Raw genomic sequence first — 21,312 nt, 5'->3', positions numbered from 1 at the left:
TTTGAATGATATTTTCAATTAATTATGTCAAATTAAAAACTTTAAAAAGATATCAACACACTATTAGTGAACCATATGTATTTGTTTTTGTACAAGACCACAGAATTTTTTCTAAAAATACTTTTAGTATATTTTCTAACTCATTTCAATTGTTTGAAAAAGTTTTCTTTAATTACTAATTAATTAAATTAATTATTTTAAATTAAAAAACCACTTACCTTTCTAAATTCCTGTACAAATGTGGTAACCATTGCTTGTATAGCAGCTGCTCTCATCGCATGCAAAGCCAAATGTTCTCCACCACGTAGGTTCAGTTGCAATGAAGCCGGTCTTGGCAGTGTCACAGCATTTTGTACATCATTCAATGATATCGCTTGAACCACTATAAGATTATCAGCATCACGTCGAGCCAAATATATGCCATTGTGCGATATAGCCAATACCGAAACTTCGGAGAATTGTGGCGCACCTTGCACAGCAAATAAGCGTGCGAAATACAATGGCCAACCTCGTGCCATGTCAATCAAATTTCGTTTAACAATCGCACGCACGTTTTGACCACGTATACTTTCTATAGTCACACCATGACTGCTAAGCATATTAATAGCTGCAGTCTTTTCTTGTGCCGTTAGACGTAAACACGGCGTTATATTGAAGACATCAGATACAACTTGTGCGAAAAGTAAATCAAGCGCGCCTGGTGATCCAATTGCCTCATTGGGATGGAAGACTTCTTTGCGTACACGCAATTTCCATGGCACTCGATTGTACGTTAGACAAGCTGTTGCGGGATTTTTAAAGGATACAGGCGCTGGTACTGGCGCTGGTATGGCTGGTAATGGCCATTCCTCACCCACATCCGTTTCGGTTTCATCGCGTCTTGTGCTCTGTGAGATTGTTGTCGATGCGGATGATTTACGTTTTCTTTCTTTTTCATATTTTTGTGCCATATGTGTTCGAAATGTTGCTGGAGTTGCAGCTGTTGCTTTCGTACTAACAGGTGATGATTGTTTACTATATGGTAGCGGAGATGGATAAGAAAACTTTTGTTCACTTGCATTGGAAATTACTGAACGATCGTGACGTTCTACTGTAGCTGTAATTACTTTTGGAGGTGCTGGTTGGTAGACTTTATTACTTTCTTTTTCACGTTCTACTTGTCGTATTTCATATATGCGTTCACGTTTTTCACGCTCCTTTTCTCTTTCACGATCACTACCACTTGAAGCTGGACCTTCAACCTCAGTACGATCCCATACTGACTCCGAAAAATCATCGCGATCACGTGAACGAGAACGTGATCTAGATCGTTCGCGATCGTTTTTAATTTCCTTTTTAAAACTCGTTTCATACACCATGTCAAGTTTGGCTGCTTGAGTTCTACCCCAAGAATCATAGTTTTCTTTTGTTTCCATTGTCTCATGCCAGTTGTGTCGTGCACCAAAAGTATCTCGTTCTTGACGTTGTATAAATGCAGGTACATCTTTACTGCCTGCACCACGGTAATCTATTTCGTCTTCAAGCTCAACACGTACATTGTGTGGCGGACTCTTAGGCACTGGTGGTGGAGCTGGTGGTGCAACGGTTGGTGGCCGAATGGGTGGTGGAGGTGCAGGTACAGTCGGTGCTGGTGGTACGACTGTGGGCCAAGTCGGTGGTGGTGATAATTTTCCTTCCATTCGTTCAATCTGTGTACGCACTGAAGGTGAATCTGGTGCGTTACTCATATTAGCAAAATGACCACTCAATTGCTGCTGTAGCATCAGCTTACGTGTATCTTCTAATTTGGCTGGTGTACGTTGCTCGGATTTTGTACTGACTGTTGAACGTATAGAATGACCAGCTGTGACTTGTTCTAGCCGTTGTCGCATTTCAGAACTTAATTTCAATTTACCTACACTACCTGGTGGAGGTCTATCAGCACCAATTTCGAAGCTTTTCTTTGCAATTTTCGTTGTAACTATTGTTTGCTGCTGTTGTTGTTGTTGCTGTTGTTGTTGCTGCTCAATTATTTCCTTATTGAAATTCTTGCCGCCACTTGTTTCTATTTTTATCGATGTGCGCACCATATGGGAGGTGTGAACTGGCATACTGGCCGGTGGAGACGGACTTTTTGAAGTTTCGATTTCAAACTCCTCCCATTCAATAGCTGAGCCAGTTAATGAACCATTACTGCTGTGAAACTGTGATTGTGGTGTATTTTTTCTTTGATTTTGTCGCATCTTGAATGCAAAAAAGTCTTCCTCAGTTTCAAATTGTGGTCCATCTTGTGGTGGAGGCCAACGCCATTTACCAATACGCACAGTTTTAGCTCGGCCATAGGGATCGAGAAAGTGACGCGTCTCAGACGGATCTTTACCCTCAACTGGTGGTGGCATTGGTGGAGGTGGCGGTGGTGGAATCAATGATCCGCCACTATCACTAGAAGCTTTTCTGTTACGTTCACTTTCAGAAAACTGTGAAATTCTGTTTTTGACACTTTGTTTCCGTACATTATTGACATTATTGGTTACACTATTAGTTGTTACAACTGATTTGTTGATGCTCGTTGTGGAATTCGTTGTTTGCTGCATTGAGTTTAGAACTGGTGCAAGTGGTGCAAGAGGCGGTGAAGTTGTACCAGCAGTTCCGTCTTGTTGACTAAGCAAAGTCTGCAAAGCTTGGTTTTGTGCCAAAAGTTGTTGTTGAATTTGTAAATTTTGCGCCATTGCGGATTGAAGAAAAGCTCTTTGCACCTGATGTTGATAGACGTTTGGATCTGCGTCTGTCGGTATATTTATCATTTGCATTAAGTTCTCAGAATTGCCTACCAATGGACTTATGGGACTCACAATTGGAGAACTAACAAAGCCTGAACTTGTAGTACTCTGCGTGTGTGTAGTGCCACCGCCTTTAATAGTTTCGATAAGATTTGCTTGTTCGGTTAAAATTTTAATTTCTTCGTTGACAAATATCGGTTTGAAGAGCCCAGTTATGTACTCGTCTAAATTTCCATTAGGTTTCTCACCCTGCTGGTCACCACCTCCTTTAATTTTTTTACTTATAACCGCAGCACTCCAATCAAGCTTATCTTCGGCATCAATTAGATCGGGTGCTTCTAGAAAATCAAAGTGGTCTGTTGTTTCTGAACTAGTATTACATGTTGCAGTTCTGCCTCCTCTTATGCTTGCCGCCAATGATCGTGCATCAGATAGTTCATCCAGTGAACCATCCAAAACTGGGCTGAATAAATCATCAAGAAATTGATCAACATCTGAAGCTTGCGAAGGTACCCGCACCCGACGGACATGTGATGCTAAGGAAGGCGCTTCACTTGTATCAGACATAGCTGATGAGCGCGTAGCATATTCCGATTTATCCATATATTTACTTGAATGTGAGCCAGCGTGAGAACGTCGGCCGGCATGTTGTGATTTTTGATAACGGGGACCTGGTTCTTTATTCATAGGTGCCAAACGTTCTGCTGAATGATATCGGTCATTAAGACGACTTTCAGAGAGACCCAAATTAGTTAATGGTTCGGGTTTGGGTATTGGATCAAGTTCAGTTGCATCGCCTGCCAACAAATCATCTAATGATTTAGATCTAGATTTTTCTTGCTCAAAATATCTTTCATTTAGTGCTGAACTTCTAGAAAGTAAATCACGCGAAGTTTTTCTAACAGGCGGATCAATTGGAGGCTCTGATAATGGTGAGTCTCTCGATGATGTTGATTTGGTTTTTGGTGGTTCCGGTGGAGGTACTTGAGGTCGCCTAGGACTACTGACTTCACCTTCCGGCATAAGTGTTCTTGTAAATTTAGCACCTGATTTCATTAAATCGCTACGAACGGCTGGGAATGCTGGACAAAGTTCTTTTTCAGCTATTAAATCTAGCACGTAATCTAAGCCACAAGAATCAGTCACCACTTTTCCATCATCCAATATAATCGTCCAACCACGATTTGATATACCTAATGTTGATATAGCTAATGATGCAGCTTCTTCACACGAAGTCCATGAATCAATCGCTACAGTTTGAATAACATCATCCGGCAGTGTCAATGCAACCGCAATATCTGATAGTCTTGATATAGCACGCCATTCTACCCAAGATGGCACAAAAGTGCGACATGCATTTGTTTGCGAATACCCTGTATTACGCAATATTTTCTTTAACAAAATTTCTTTCATAGATATTGGAGCATTATCTGCAATGAATTTCATAAGGTATTTGCTAAATGCAGGGCCTGGCTGGAAGCATGACAGGCATTGAGCCATAAGCTGCCAAATACGCAGAGCTTGTACTTCATCTGCGTTATAGGCTTGATTACATAGCTGCACAAGTATTTCATCCCGGAGACCACGTGAGGAGAGACCTTTATGCACAATATAATCCGACAGTATTTTTTCCTTATTGCCATCTAAATTTTTGTCATTTGTCCAACGCAAAATTAATTTGAAAACAGCTAAAGCGTCCTGAAAATCTTGATCTCGAGAAGCAGCTCGTGACAAAAAAGGTGTAGAGATAGGTTCACGTCTCGGCGACAAACGTAACCCATTGCAATATACCGAACTAAATTTACCAAAAGCAAATTGATCCAAGTCTTTGGGTATGTCAGATGCTACAGGCGGCCCTGGTACTGTACCTACAACTTTAACAAGATGTCGATCTCCATGAAGCGGAGTCCACCCTTCGGTTTTTGAGAATATGAATGCCAATTCAGCAGGTATATCAAGATATGCAATTTGATTACGTTCCATCGTTTCTTTGGCAATTCGTTTAGCTTCTCTTTCTTTTTGTGCTTTTTGTGCCTCCAAACGCCTCTTATATTCAGCACGTAACTTCACCACGCGCTTACGATCCTTTTTGCCTCGCCATAGTGCTTGTGCTTTGACTGCTGCTTTACGTAGGTGCACATATTTCTTTTTATCTCTATATCCACGCCACTTCGATTGAATTCTAATAGCGGCCCTCTTCTTTCGCAAAGCCACACGACGAGCTAACATGCCGCGCACATTCTTTTGTATGACAATTGCTGCTGTTCTGAGGCGATCTGAGCGTCCACTTTCAAGCGAACGATGTAAAGCTTCACGCAGAAATACACGTGTGGCACCCAGTTGGAAATCAGGACCTTCTATACCCGTATGCGGCAAGGATTCTAAGAGAATTCGACATAACTCACGATATGGTGTACCACGCGGTAATGGCGTATGCATTAGATGCCGATAACGTTCCACAAAATGTTGAAATCTCAATCGAACAGGATAACCCTTCTGTCTAATTTGAATCGTATCCAACATGCCAAGGTAGCGTAATTGTTGTAAAACGCATGGCATATCCATTTTCAATGCATGTTTTTCATTATTCGGTTTTATGCATCGTACAAACCATGGATTACAGCGACCCATTGACTGCAGCAACTGCTGGAGAGAATCCGAAAATCTAGCAGCTACTGTTGGCGTACGTGGCTTCATTGTGACAAATCTACCGTTATTACCTTTCGGTAATGTTTTACCAGAGTCACGCTGTGCACGCAATTGTTTGGTGAGATCAGCAACCAATTGCAACTTACTAGATGCAAGTAATTCGAGCACATCTCCTCGTAAAGCGTCACGATTCTTATCTAAAAACCCATCAACGCAGTACCAAACTTGACCCGCGTAGTGCGTTATACCAAATTCTTGTGCACCTATACGTGGACGTGAATATAATTCATTGAGTGCATGGTTGTAATGGCACTTTTCTAGAAAACTCATGTCAGAAGCACGTGGAAAATTTGATTCGTCGTCTAATAAATGGAAAATGCCTACAGGTTTCTTAGCAAGCAAATGTATTACTGGCAGGTTATCATCCCACGTTAAAGGTGTCCATTCAAGGCGCTCTCGGGAGTACTCCGCTTGTTCTAATTTGAAAACGTGTTTATTAAAGTAAAGTTGCAAGTTTTCGTTCGCATAATTTATGCAAAGTTGCTCAAATGAGTTTTCGGCCAAATCCTCAAAGCCAAATATATCAAGTATAGAAATACGATGTGCGTCATGGGTGCCACCTTTCTGTACAATAGAATTAATACGTGATACCAGCCAGTTGAATAAACCGGCATATAAGGCTTTTGCAAAGGCATCCCTTGAGTCAAGCGCTTGATCAATACCAAGTGGTGTGTGCAAACGTTCTGAACGCGCCTCTGTAATGCGACTAGTTAAAGCACGATGTAGACCTTCAGCTGAAATATGTAATAAATGTGCTGCCCATTTAATTTCAGCATCTGAACCAACTTCAACACCTTCCTGACCATGACGTAGCTGTCTACGGTGAAAGTAGACATTGCCCAAATGCAAGACGGACGCTAAAACGCGTATAATACCTTCCCGTTCACCCTCTAAAACACCTAAGACTTGCATAGCGCTTTGTAATGAATCCCAATCAACTCTACCCGGTGCACAATCTGTAGCTCCTTGATTTAAATAGAAGTACTTATCCGCCTCCAATAAACCATATTTGTTTCGTTCCGCTTCCGATAAACCACCGAGCATCTCATAAAATACGTGGTAATTACGTTCACCTGGCGCTTGTGTAACAATACGTGATTTCTCGAGAAGATATTGTGTGATCTTAGCGCCAACAATGGCACCATTTTTAAAGTAAACTTCTAAATATTTGCCAAAGCGTGAACTGTTATCATTTCGTGCGGTGCGTGCATTACCAAATGCTTCCAATAATGGAGCAGCTTCTAAAATTTGTTCAGTGATAACAGCTGATGCAGAACCACCACCTGGTACAACTGCAGCTAAATACTGCATAACTAATTTGGTTGACTCCGTTTTACCTGAGCCCGATTCACCCGATATGACAACCACCTAGAGGAGAAAAGTAAAAATTAAAGATAAATTTAAAAAATTTATTGACATGATTTTTAAGACTTACTTGTGGCGATGGTAAAGCAGCATGTGCTGCAGCACCAATTGCAAACAAATGTGGTGGCATGGTGCCCAAGGGTTTACCTGCATACTGTTTTGCTACTTCCAATCCATAAGAATCCGGAAACATTTTATATGGATTAACAGCAATTAGTATGCTACCGGCAAATGTATATATTATGCCCTTATCGTAACGTATTCTTAAATTCCAAAGCAAAGAAGCCTCATGCAAATCATCTAAAAGCGTCATATCCTCCACGCCAGTACTGCCCAGGTCTTGACGTGGTCTTAAGTTACCTTCGCCTGGTTGAAGCGCAAATGTTTGTGGCTAAAAGAAACGATTAAAATTAATAAGAATTTCAAATACAATAAATATTATTTAATCTTAATAATGAATAATAACGAATCGATATCAACTAATAACACACATATTTTGCTATGACATTACTGCAAAGCATAGAAAGCTTTTTGACGCTTTGCGGATAACGATTTTTCTGTTTAAGCGCTTTATCGCGTAAAAATTTTAAGCGCAAAGTTTCGGAGTTGGCTGCCATGTCTGGGAAATCTTCAATACTTGCTGGTCGTTGACGTCGCAAAACTTGCGGCGATAGTATGGACATCGAGGGAGATGGTGCAGGACTGGGCGTTATAGAACCACAACGCTGCCATGGTTCCAGATGAAAGCGTACAATACGCATACGCAACTTAACTAAAACATATGAAAAATTGATCTAGTTTCGACACTTAATTGGAAGTGCCAAGTAGTATATATAATTGGTTTAATTGCAGAGCAAAACGAAATAAAATTTAACTGAACAAATAAACTTTAATTTAACCGTTAATTCAAAGAACAACATATTCGCATAACAAACACCAATGGAAAACTAAAAGGAATACTCAGCTTTTCATCAAGTAAAAGCTATGCCATTTTATTGCCAGTGCAAGATCTGCTCCACAGTATGTCAACAGTAGTAACAAATGAGATGAGAAATTTCAAATCAAACTGTGGCAAGATGCAAACATGTTAAACCAGAGGCCGCACAAGCAATGGAACTGCAGTGACCATGTGGCTAATCAACATCTACTCTGTGAATTCTTATTTACGCGCAGTAATTGCAATTCCAGTGGTCTGGTTTAACCTGAAAATTTTCTTTGCTTTCTTTTATGGCTTTGATATTGTATTGCATTAATAATGGCGTGCAAATTCTAAAATACACATAACAAAAAAATATGAAAAAACATAAAATAATTTCTAATAGTTGAAGATGAAAAACAAACAGCTTTCGAATAAAACTAAACTAAAGCAGCAGTTAATTGTCTTAACACAAAATAAATCATCTTTAAGGTAGATATATGTTACATTACCAAAAAAACTCTTAAGAGACCAACAATCTTTTTTTTTTAAATTAAAATATTAACATTTTATTTTCACCACGTATAATATTTTCACCACACCTGCCCACTTTTTTATTCAATTCATTTTTATGCCAAATTAATAAACTTCCGCTGAAACCATTTATGTATCTTTATGCGCACATAAGCCCGCACACCAACTTCAACAAAAAGATACGATGAAGTAATTTGGTTAATGAGCTAAGCTGAACCTGCATTTTTGGTAGCGCCGTAGTCGTAACTGCACCTGTAATTTGAGACTGGCTGGCTTGAAAATCGCACTCACGCCGAAGTCACACATATTGGTTTAAACAATATTCAATCGTAGAAGTAGAAATAAATAAAAATTATTATAAAATTTTTATGGACACATAAACATTCCAAAAATTTTTTAAAACCACATTTGCAAAAAGTTTTTGAATTATCGAGATCTTTTTTCGTTTCATAGTTGTGACCACATTTCAAATGCCATTATGTTATAAATTTACAGTTTATAACTTACAGTTATTTCAAGAGATATATATTTAAAGATTTTATTAACACATGTAATTACTTATCTAGGTTAGATTAAATTAATGGCATGTAGTGCTATCACGGTCATGAAACCGCCCATATGTCCAACATAAAGAACCTTCAACGTAAAGTTCACTTAAGCACAATTAATGGCATTAGTGTTACCACAGTTATGGAACCGCCTATATGTCCAACGTAAAGCACCTCCGTAAAGGTAGAAGTCTCAAACATCTAGTGTACTCATAGCTTCAATTACTGATATAAGTACGTACTTATATATTACAATGCATATAATAACGCCGTTTAAGAACATCCCTTGTTAAGTAAACCTATACCTTGTTAAAAAAAACTTAACAATTGTTCAAATATTTTATTTATACTAGTTTTAAAAGTCACCTATTTTATATGCAAAGAAAGAGATCTCAAAATAATGGAATTAGTGTCCAATCTGATATTAACCACTAAAAGAACAAAATAAAAAAAAAAAAATAATTGCTTATTCTATGTGAAAAATCTTCAAAATCTTTAAGTCTTCAAAATAAGTTATATGTAGTTAAAAGAGGTACCGGGTCTACGTTCACAAATCACTTTTCGCGAACGATCAAGTACCGCTCATAATTCTAAATGGAATAAGTGTGTCAGTCAACAAAGACAATCCAGTAAGAAATCTCTTAAAAAAACTGAACGACTACAAAGAACAACAACAAAATAAATAATGTTTATTTCTAATTTATTTATATTTCAATATAATTAAATATGCCGTGTACAATCACTTCGAAACTCATTTTACAAATAATAACGTATTTATAATATATTCCGAAGAAGACTGATCAATTATTGATCTACTAACAAAGGTCCCTCAACAATTCCAAATTAGAGTTAGCATTACAAATGAAGCCTCATATAAAATTAAAAATACTGAACAATTTTTATATAATGAAAATATAGTACTTTCTGAAAATACAAATATTAAAGTATATTTCAGAATGGAGAAATCTACAAAACGGAATAGCTTCCTGCATTAAAGTAAACATACTGATCATTGTTAAATTCATAGAAAGAGAGACATATAACTGTGATACGCATACCTTAAAATAATCATTATCATTTTTAGATGCTCAGACTGAGAGCAATATAGCTATGGTACTTCTCAAAAAAAAGGAAATAGAATAAGTGATAAGAGTATTAGGGTTTTACACATCAACAGCCAAATAGGTAGTATAGACCTAAATAATTAATGTATTCTATTTTAACTTTTTAACATCGTTTGAATATTTTTCTCTTGTCCGTATAAAAATCCAAAATGAACAATGAACGAGAATTAGTAATTAACACTAGCTGGTCCATTTTTTAAAGATCTAGATGTTCATTCAAACAATATACAACTACTAAAGAAAGCATATTGCAATTTAAATAGGTTAAGTGCAACAATGAATATGAATATGAATACGATATGTTAAAAAAAAGATTTATTAAAACTTTTCTTTTAAGAATGATTCGATATATAGTTTTGATCTAGCTTCTTATATAGAATCGATTTGTAAAATAATTCAACTTTATGTATATAATCGCTTTGTGAAGCAATTTAACCAAAAGTATTTGCCGTTTTATATAGATTGTAGATCTGCTTCTTTTCAAATGAAGACCTAATAAGTAAGATTTACTTATTATTATATATATAATATTATAAGCTATGTTTATATCTTATAATATTATAAGACATTTTTAAACGCCTAAGCTATTTATAGTCATATGTCTAACAAACTATAAATGAAATGCGTTTTTATAAATGAAACAAATAACCAATAAATTGACTCAGAACCTTAATCTGAGAATCTAAAAACTGGCTCATAGAAAAAAAATGTAATAAAAATTAAATATTGTTATATATATTTTATAACAATTTGTTGTTTTATATTAGCAAAAAAGACACTAGTTTTTGGATTTTGGATATATTAATAAGTAAAAAAATCAAAAAAATTTAAATTTAGTGTAATTTGCCTTCAGATATGCGTGGTATATTGCATTTCAAATATCTTTGAAGTCTGGAGTGATTTTTTTAATCGATATACTCGTTTAATGCGCTTTTAGTGCAATTTTCATTTTGGATTGATAAATCTTAGGCAAAATGTATAACATTTGAGATTAATTTATAACACTCTAGATATTTTGCTAGAGTAGCAAACTTACCCTAAAATTAACTGCTGTTTTATAAGATTTGACAAATTAAATTGTGATTCGATGCGATACATGTATTTGTAAAAAATATAAATATCTACTAAACAACTAAAAAAATAAAATTTGACAGATCGAGAGTAAATCTAGATTGAATCCGGATTAACCAATTGCCTACCCCATTAAAACTATTCTTTACCACAGTTGAAAAGTATAAAAAACTTAAATAGATAGATAAATAGTTGCGTTTTCATATATCTTTAGCATATTAAATTAGCTAAAACATATAAAAAATAATAAAATTAACAAGAAAAATTATTCTTACCTTTCCTTTGATTAGTGCTTGCACTACAATAACTTGCGCAGCTCGATGCACTTCTTGAATTTCACCCGGTATGGGATGTCCCACACCGGGATCAAACCATACCAAATCACCTTCCACCCAGTCCATCGTATAAAATGTGTTTGCGTTTGTATCTTTTCCAAAAAGATATTTTTGTCAATTCCAAATTTTAGGTTATGATTTATGTTTTTAAATTAAGCATTGCTATTTAAAAGAAGAAAAAAAGAAAGGAAAATTTAGTAAAAATTGGTTTTAATAAGTATAATATATAAAGAATGCATAAATAATTTTAAATATAAAAGTAAGAGTATAATGAACTTCATAAGTTGTTTTATGCTAATAAAAATAAAGTAAATGGTACTTTCTTCTACTCTGCATGCGAGCGCATGATCGGCTAAATTTTAATAAAACACACACGATTCCATGAATGCCAACAAAAAGTGTAAGTGCTCATAAAATTTATTATTTTAAAGAAATTTAACGTAATTGAAGTTTTTAAGCAAATATTTTACATACTAAACAACTATTTACTTACTTGCACTGAGTACATAAAAAAACGTGCGTACAATTTTTTTCGCACAAAATTAAGGTCAATGAAAGCTCATGAAGCGCAAAATTGCGCTAAGGCATTGCGAAGTGAAGCGTTTAAGTTTCAGAATTCCTCATGTACAATGTATCTGGATGCAAGCATTAAAATATCAATTGCTGCCACTAAAATTACTGGAAACTACTAAGCGCTTAACACTGAAATTCGAAAGCGTTTAACCAAATCGGCAAGCATGAACTTTCGATTTTCTTCAATACTGATAAGAAATTATTTTTAATAGCTGTGGATATTTATTCATCTATGAAGTTTATGAAAATAAAATTGTGTATTAATTTTTAACTATTTTAATCAACACTGATGCAATATAGGCAATCAGTGAAATGGTAATTATAAATGAGGTTTAAAGTCAATTTTGATAAAAGAAAAAGTAGTACTAAAAATTAACAACAAAAACTATAATTAGTTAATTCAATTATGTATGCCTGTGGTTTATGCGTTCACAAAAAGTAAATTTATTGGTGAACACTAATAATAAATTGACAAAACTGTGATTACAACATAAGTCAAATAAAGCATTGGGTCAGTTGGCTAATTAACGTAACGCTGAGTTTAAATTTGACAAGGTGATATCTCCACCCTTGTAATCCAACAAATTATTTGTGCGTAACTAATAGCATTTACGATATCTACGATATAAAATTACGATATACGATGCCTGCGTCAAAAATATGTTGTTATATGGATCTGAATAGTGACTTATTACAGCCCTGATCCAGATTATAAACATTTGGTGACCGAAAACCATACGCAATAAGCGACTATGAGAAATTACAAATCAGCAACCGATTGAAAAGTAGATAATGAAATGGAAATATGGCTGGCTGGGACATACCATGCATAATTCGGGTAGTGAAATTGCACACCCAGTATTGGAATGAAATCCACAGGGTAGAAGGAGTCGTAGACGACCAAAAAATACATGGAGAAAATCGAGCTTAGAGCATTAACGCGTAATAGAAGTGTCTGGAAAGCATATGTGAATAGATAAGTTCTTGAATTGTGATTGAAATTTATAGAACATGTCATAATAATAACCATAACTAACATTAATAGTAAATATAAACTTTAAATTCAAAAAGATTTCCAATGGTTACGATTGATGACTATTTTGAAGATTTTCGAAACAACTTTATGGTTAGCCAATAATTTAACTAATTAAAAAATAAAATATTATTAACTTTCCAAATTTTTCTATCCTTTCTATTATTATTTTTTTCACACATGGTTTAAGTATACATATTTTTAAATTATTCTAGGTTTATAATGTATTAAAAAATTGTTTAGACTTCCCTAACATACATCTTAGTTTATGAAATAATGAAAAATAATATAGACGTTATATCTCATGCATTCTAGAAAGGTGTTCAGAATATTAAAATATATATAAACTATAGTTTATTTATTTAAGCTATTTGGTATAATATACAGAATTTTTATTTTAATTATTCAAGATAGTTGACAGAACGACAAAACCAAAATGCAACTTAAATTATTAATATATGAATAATGATATTTTTTTTTATCATACGATAAGATTTTTTTATCATACGAACTTTCATACGTCCTCCAGTAAGCTGAATTTTTATAATATATTTCAAAACGGAATAAATTCTCTAGTCACTGTATAGACTAGAAATAAAAGAGTTTAACTACAATTGTTGGAGATTAATTGCTATTTTAAACTTATATGATTTTGTCTATGTACATTGACAACGGATTCTTGGAAAATAATTGACATCAATTTACATTTGTGAAGAACCTGACACAACTTTCAGTGTTAAAAAAATCTCTATACTAAATCTAAATAATCATGTAAAAGGTTTCACATTAAAATGCACGAAACTGATTTTCTAGTCACGTAAATTTTTAGAAACATTCTTGTATAATCATCAAACCAAGTCGACATTTCAGTCGTTGTTATTGTATTATTGTATATGTATTGTTGTATATATTCAGTCGCAAATATTGTTAGGGTACGAGTTTGTATATAATTAAAAATATCAAATAAAATAAATGAAATTGCTTATACAAATTTCTATTAACCTACTAAATTATAAGTAATATTTAAATTTAATGCATATGAATTTAGTTATTAATCTTTAAAATTTTTCAAGGTACTTAAATGCTCTTATATATATCGAATGCCCGAAATTTACACCCAACTATTGACCATTATAAATTAAACCATAAGAACAGATATCGTAAATATATTTTCAATTTATTTTTTGTACTAAGAAAAAGATAATCGAATAATGAATATCAAAGACAGATAAATAAAATGCAAGTACTTGTGCTTCTGGTATATTTGGAGAGAAATATAGTAACCATCAAATCTTTTGTAAACCAGACCTATGATAAGTATCATTGAATTTAAATTTATAATCTTTTATAAAAAATAGAGAAACATTATATATAAAGCATTAACAAACAAAAAATTATTATTCGTATTGAAGTAATTGAGGTTTTCGATTCATCTGTATAAATTCGTTATATCAGTTATAGTGTATAACTGACAAAGATTCATGACAAATTACTTAACTAGAAAATATTAAAGCACTATACATAAATAAAAAATAATTTTTCATTATTATATTTAGTTTAATTAAAAAAAGTAATTATAATAACGATAGAAAAAAATGTCAAAAAAAAAGAACAAAAATAGTTTTGTTCTACTTTCTGAATTACTTAAAACAAAAATAGAATTAAAAATTAACTTAATTTCTCTATTATAAACTCTCAAAAGAGGAGTTATATACAGAAAGTAAAAATAATGTTCTACAAAAAATAGTATTAAAAGTGTGACAACAGCAATTAAAATAGTTAATCACATTTATAGCTGTGGTTTATGTGTTTATTCTATTAATAGCACAGATAGTGCTTTAATATTTGACTGAGAAAGTAAAAATTGTGCAAAATTGAAATATTCATTTAAAAAGCAAGACATCATTATTTTAAATTCAACAGGTCTAACGTTCTAAGTATGATGACACTTGCAGTCAAAAAAATAATTTACGGACCTATGAACTAACAAATATTGTTAATAAGATTTTCATTTTTCGTATGTCAAACAATGTATTAGCATTTATAGTACAAATTAATATAATACCAGAGGTAGGAAGTTGATGTATTTAATTATTTATTCATATTCATAATCATATTAAATTTAAATTTAATTATCAAGAGAGCATAAGATTATACACGGTATGGCAAGCAATAAATAAAAGTCCTAAAAAGAAAGTGTAATAACTCAAAAAAGTTATTGGCACAGAATATTAACAGAACCATGTTATTTTATTTTATTTATTAAATTTATGTTATAAATTTTTTATTAATTTTATTTTATTTATTAAATTTATTTTTTAAATATTTTATTAATTTTATTTTATTTATTAAAATTATTTCACAAATTATTTAATAATTTTGTTTTATTTATTAAATTTATTTTATAAATTTTTTATTAGTTTATTTTATTTTACTTTATATACCATATACGTACATATTTATATACACCAATGTATACTACATTTGTAATAATAATAATTGTATATAACATATAGTAAGACTAACATATATCAAAACTTAACTCCTATGATAATCATTAGTTAACTTGATGACTGTTATGATTTACAGTCATGCAATTATATGCTGTAAATAATCACCTTAGCCTACATTTTAAAACCAAGATGCAAAAAAAATACAAATCCACTGAATATATAAATATTTTCAAAGTTACTACAAATAATTTTTATACATTTTTTATTCATATTTAATTAAGAATTTAATGTCCTATAACAAGAAAGCCATTTCCAATACAAAAGTGTGTTATGGTGTGAAAATATTTGTAATTAAGTAAATTTTTAGGGTTAAGAATATGTTGGAATGATTGAAACATCATTATTAAATTTCTAAATTTTATTAAATTGCTAATATTACATGTAATTTAGCTACTTTGTCAACTTAAGGTATTTGGATATACACAAAAAATTTTAAGACTTTAATTTTTAATTCAAAAAATAAATAAATTTAATTAATTTTTAAGCTAAGTTGAAGGTAAGTCTCTTCGTGATGAAATGGCAAATTTTACTATCCACAAATGTCAAAGAACAATGACATTTTAATTTTTATTGTTAACAGAATGACATTTAACATTTTTGTCATAATTTTTACTGATGGTTTGTCAGGTCGATAGTGTAGTTTTTATTATCGGATAGATAAGTAATCATATTGTATTGTTTATCACAAAAAAAGTAATGAAACAATAGAGAATTGCATACCAGTTTTCATATTTAAAAAATTGATTTGTTATGCTCATAAATAAATTATCAAATATACATCATAAAATTGTTTTAAGAAGCATCCTTGTATCTCGAAGATACTTAGTATATGATAAACAGAATAATGTTAAACATATAACTAACTGACTTGATGTATATTTCAAAATTTTACTAATTTGATTAACTTACTATATTATTTCAAGTTATGTTTTGCAGTATATAATCATAAATTATTCTTATTATTATCATACATCGTTATTAATGTTTATATTTTCTTTGTGTATGGACATGAAGTGAAATTGAAAACACTTTTATTTATGTTAATGATTAGTTGATTTTGAGGAACTCTTTGAATTAGCCCACACTATCCGTAAAACTGATTTTTTCCATTGAGTTATTAATGACCGATAATTCAAACCTTTCTTCAATATTACTTTCTTTAGCTTATAAGAACATAATTAATAAGAAAAACTTAAATTAATCTCATAATAATTAAGCAAATCAAATGGATTATAATTTTTAACAAATTAACCATGCAAACTTAAAAATAACATAACAATATAAAATATTAAATTAAAATTAATTTAATTTTGATGAACTCTAAAACAATGAATTCAAACAAATTAATATTGACAGAAACTTAAAACTAAGTTGCGATTCGGTTGTAAGTTTTTTATACAAATACTTTCTCCAACTACATAAATATTTATTGTTAATATTTATGTTTAAGGTAAATTTATCATTTTAGCAACAAAAGTTACTTTATGTATGAATATTCATTCATTCAGATTTGTAAATATTTTACATAAACAACACCAATTTCTAGTAAAACATTTTAAATATGTTAAATAGTTAATGCCATAAACATAACTTAAGTGCAAGCACGCATAAGATTGCATTTGGGTAAATATTTAAATAAATCTTTGCAATTAATTTTCCTACAACTCGTACGAAAACATTATAATTGATTTATTTTGTTAACCGCAGCAGCAAGTTTTTTTTTTTTGAGCATAAATTCTTGTAAAACAACATAAATTCACTAAATTCATAATAAAACACTAATTTCACACAAATTTACACAAATACCCAGACACTGCGGTTTGTATAGAAACAGAAAAACAAAAGACTTAAACAACAAACTCGGTCAAAAATTATTACACACACAAAAGGTAGGTGCAGTCATTTTTCAAGCTATTAACAAAATAAATATATAATTACTTTTAATCATATTAAAAAAAATAATATATTTATTTAATAGAATTATTTTTTTATTATTAAAGGTTATTGATATTTTTAAAATTTGCTAAATTTAAATTAAAATTTACATATTATTTAACTCAATCGACGAAAGTAGATCTTAATATCTTATGATAATTGCACTAACCCATATTTTAATTAATCATATTTTGTTTTTGTTTTACCATTTATATATTAAACTGACTAATTATTTATTCTTTTTTGCTTTTAACTTTTTGTTTTCAAATATTTCTTTATATTAATCTTAACTTGATTAATTTGAGGCTGTTAAAGCGATTGACAAGTTTATACTTTATAAAGCCGAATTGTTCAATTGTGTAAGTGAAAATGAGCGAAAAAAACTTTCACCTGTACTTTATACAACTTACTTTAACGTTTACCTGTCAAAATTTCATTAAGGCATTCTTAAAGTTTTTCTGAAAAAGTCACACTTCCATCGGCCGAATTGCTTATTTAAAGTGTATTTGTAAAACCTAAAATCGAAAAAAAAATATCACTGAAAAGCTGAAAGAACTCGTTTCTTCATTGCAATATAAGCAACGCAAACTTGTGAACATACGTTAAAGTTTACGTATCTACGGATACGAAACAGGCACACATGTCGTTCATTCAGTATCTAAACCTGTGCTGTTATGGACAAATTGAACAAAAATGCTAATAACATTTTAAGCAAACATGCTGCTGCTACGAGTTCGACCGCATTCCATAGCAGAAACGTTAGCATAAGTCAAAATAAAATTAAATTACATATAAAGAAAAAAAAATTATAAACTTATAAATATTAAAAGCCATTTTAAATTCTTTCAATTTCTATTAAAAGATATCTATGTAAACTATCCGCAGAAGAACTTAAACAAAGATTCTAATAAAAATAACAAATAGGCAAGATATTTGCTCAAGTATTCAATGAGATTTTAATTTTTATTTAATAGTCTTTTGATGAAAAATGGTTGGTGTAAATTATTGGGTGTGTACTGTAGAGACTGTGACTCATAATCTAAAACAAATTACTCAAACAAAAAATAATTAATTAAATCTTAAAAAAAAATTGTTCTAAGAAACTAAGTAAATAAAATCAGCAAATAAAAAAGAAATTGTAAAATAAACGTTATAAAGCAATAAGTATTTAGTTTTTATTGGCCATGATTATTTAAGAAAGGGTAAAATATATAAAATTACATACAGACATTTTGATTACAAAATATAAGAAAAAATAGCTATAAACATTTTTAAACACAAAAGTACAATATAAAATTTCCCAAAGTTTCTGCTTTAACGTATAACAAAATATCACTAAATATGCAATATTTATATAAATATTAACATTAAATAAAAAAGCTTTTTTATTTTTCCTCTTTAAACAAATTTTAATGTTATAAACAGAAATCATAAAAGAATGTTATTTATTAAATATTTAAACTCAAATTATCAATGGAAACTTCACTTAATAAATATTTCAATGACTTTCAGTTTTTAACAAATTTGTTTAGTAATTTTTATGTTTCTCAACTTAAGTATCTATAATAATAAATACTTAAGTACGGTTTTGCTTTACTAATTTCCTTAGTATATGAAACTAAATATACAAAATTATGAAACTAAGTATGGATAGTTTTTAGTATTAAAGCTTGATCTCGTAAGTTCTTTTTACTAAGTTAAATAACTGAATTAGGCGGTAAGAAATAAGAAGTGAGTTAAAAGGTAAACGAAATATTTCGTATGAAAAGTATTCGATATTTATAATTTGAAAAATCGTTCAAAAGATACACAATAATTTTTCAATTTATTTTTTTAGTTACTACGACGAATCAAGAACTGTGATGCACTCGGATACACAATACTCTAGGTGCATACCAACAAGAGGCTGAAGACTTTCAAAAGCTTACTCCGAAAATGCTGGTTCGTTTTCTCGATATACTAAAATTTTTAATACGAAGGGATGCACAATAGGGAAAGCTGTTTGCAGTACATAAAGATCTAACCCATAATCCATTACCATTACCATCACTACACTATGTTACCATGCAAGATTTGAGCACGGGTTCTCATCTAATGACGATACAAAACAAAAATTATTGGAAAAAATTTCAACTTAAATGGATGATTAGCGACGTATATAGCTGATATTACCCCATATGATTAAAATTACTACTTCGAAAAGGGTATTTCAAATTGATTGTGGTGATAGAAGAAAATACGTTAAAAAAGTTTAAGACCATTTGAAAATGTATATGCAGGAATCGTTGAAGCGCTGAGATGATTGCTTTACATTCAATAAAACTCACTTTAAAGGTGACAAAATAAATGTATTTAATTAATAATTTTTTTACCTCTTATATAATAATTAACGAAGCTCTTTTAAAAGAACATATGTAAGTAATAGCATTAAAAATAATATTTGCAGCAGAAGCATAGGATTGGTTTAAACACTGGGATGGTTGTATTACAGTCGATGAAGTCTATTACTTTAAAGAAGGCAAAATAACTTTATTTGATTAATAATTATGTTACTTTTTATTTAATAATTTAGGAAACTTTTCCTATAACATATATATTTGTATAAAAAATAGCAATAAAAATAACTACAACTTATGCAAAAGTTCTTTGTTTTATTTATCGGCGAATTTTATATTTCAGCAATAAAGGTAATAACAACTGCAGGAGAAATTAGAAAAAAAAACAGGAGACCTACAATGATATTGCAGCATCTTCCAACTGCAATTTTTAAGATCCAGTTTCTTGGAACGTGTAATTATTTCTTTTTTTAGATGATCAAAAAGAACAAACCTTTTTTTATAAATATATAATTCATTTATAGACGGATTAAAGATTTAAATATGAAAGGTTAGGTTAGATTGTACTGACGATCCACAAAGAACCTTTTCAGCCTATAGGCTCATTATGTTAATCTTTGGCAAAGCTTATAATATTTAAAGGGAAGTGTTGCAGATGATGAAAATGCTCAAAATAGAACGCCCCTGGAGTGGTTACTCGATGCAGCGTATGTGCTGGATAAGACCAAAGCAGATGGGAAGCACTTTCATCGTCCTCTCTACAACTACGACAGATATAATTAAAAGAGAGATTCAATCTTCTAACTTAATCTGCAACTGTGAGTAAATCTACCACAAGACTGATATCTTTGCGGAGCATCTGAATGAGAATATTCGATTTCCTTTGAATGGAACATAGCCAGATTGCAAACAAATGCCTACATATCATTAAGTCTTCCCATCTTTTGTTAAAAAGTTTAACACAAAGAATTTGCATGATGTTAGCAATATGCCAAGATTGTTAAGGTATTCCGAGTGATTTCCTAAGAAAGGTTTAACACAGAAAGAAATCAAAGCAGTTATGAAAGAATGAAAACATGGTATATTCATATATAATGCGACTACTACATCAGAAATCATGAATATAGTTTTATATGTTATTTTAATTGATCAATAAGTAAAAATGAACAATCTTGTTGAGATCACAACATTGTAAACGGTAAAGATTTTTAAATTTTACACAAACTGTTAGGGTATGATAAAGCTATGGAAAAAATCTGTGCAATGTTAATTGTGGACTATAAAGCGACCGTTTCGTGATATTTATTAATTGGGTTTGTTTTACTTAGTGAATAAATTTTATATTTTTATTAAAAAATATTATTACGCACTGGAAATAGATAAATCTGTGCAATTGCTGAAACTATGGACTGCGTTAATACTCCAGAACGTGAAAAAAAACGATGGTAATTGAAAAGGAGATAGCCACAGTTTTTTGAAACGTTTATAGAGTGTACGTATGTGATTGTATCCTTCTAGCTGGTACAAAGAATCCCATACAATAGCACATATCATGTCCATT

The 21,312-nt window shown here is 31.4% G+C and overlaps 1 protein-coding gene across 1 annotated transcript in view; it reads right to left on the bottom strand.

Annotated features, from left to right (window-relative positions):
* Positions 1–218: 218 nt before the first annotated feature.
* The window catches only part of LOC119669402 (unconventional myosin-XV-like), a gene marked incomplete at its 3' end in the record, with an annotated part of 39,388 nt that continues 18,294 nt past the window's right edge, over positions 219–21,312 (bottom strand). The window contains 3 exon segments of the mRNA XM_038079282.1: positions 219–6,836; positions 6,904–7,224; positions 11,302–11,523. Of these exon segments, the coding sequence (XP_037935210.1) occupies positions 219–6,836; positions 6,904–7,224; positions 11,302–11,427 (7,065 nt within the window).

This window comes from Teleopsis dalmanni, chromosome 1 (assembly GCF_002237135.1).
Source record: "Teleopsis dalmanni isolate 2A chromosome 1, ASM223713v2, whole genome shotgun sequence".
Lineage (NCBI taxonomy): Eukaryota > Metazoa > Arthropoda > Insecta > Diptera > Diopsidae > Teleopsis > Teleopsis dalmanni.
Note: the sequence above shows the minus strand (reverse complement) of the source record. Positions and strands in the feature narration are given on the sequence as shown.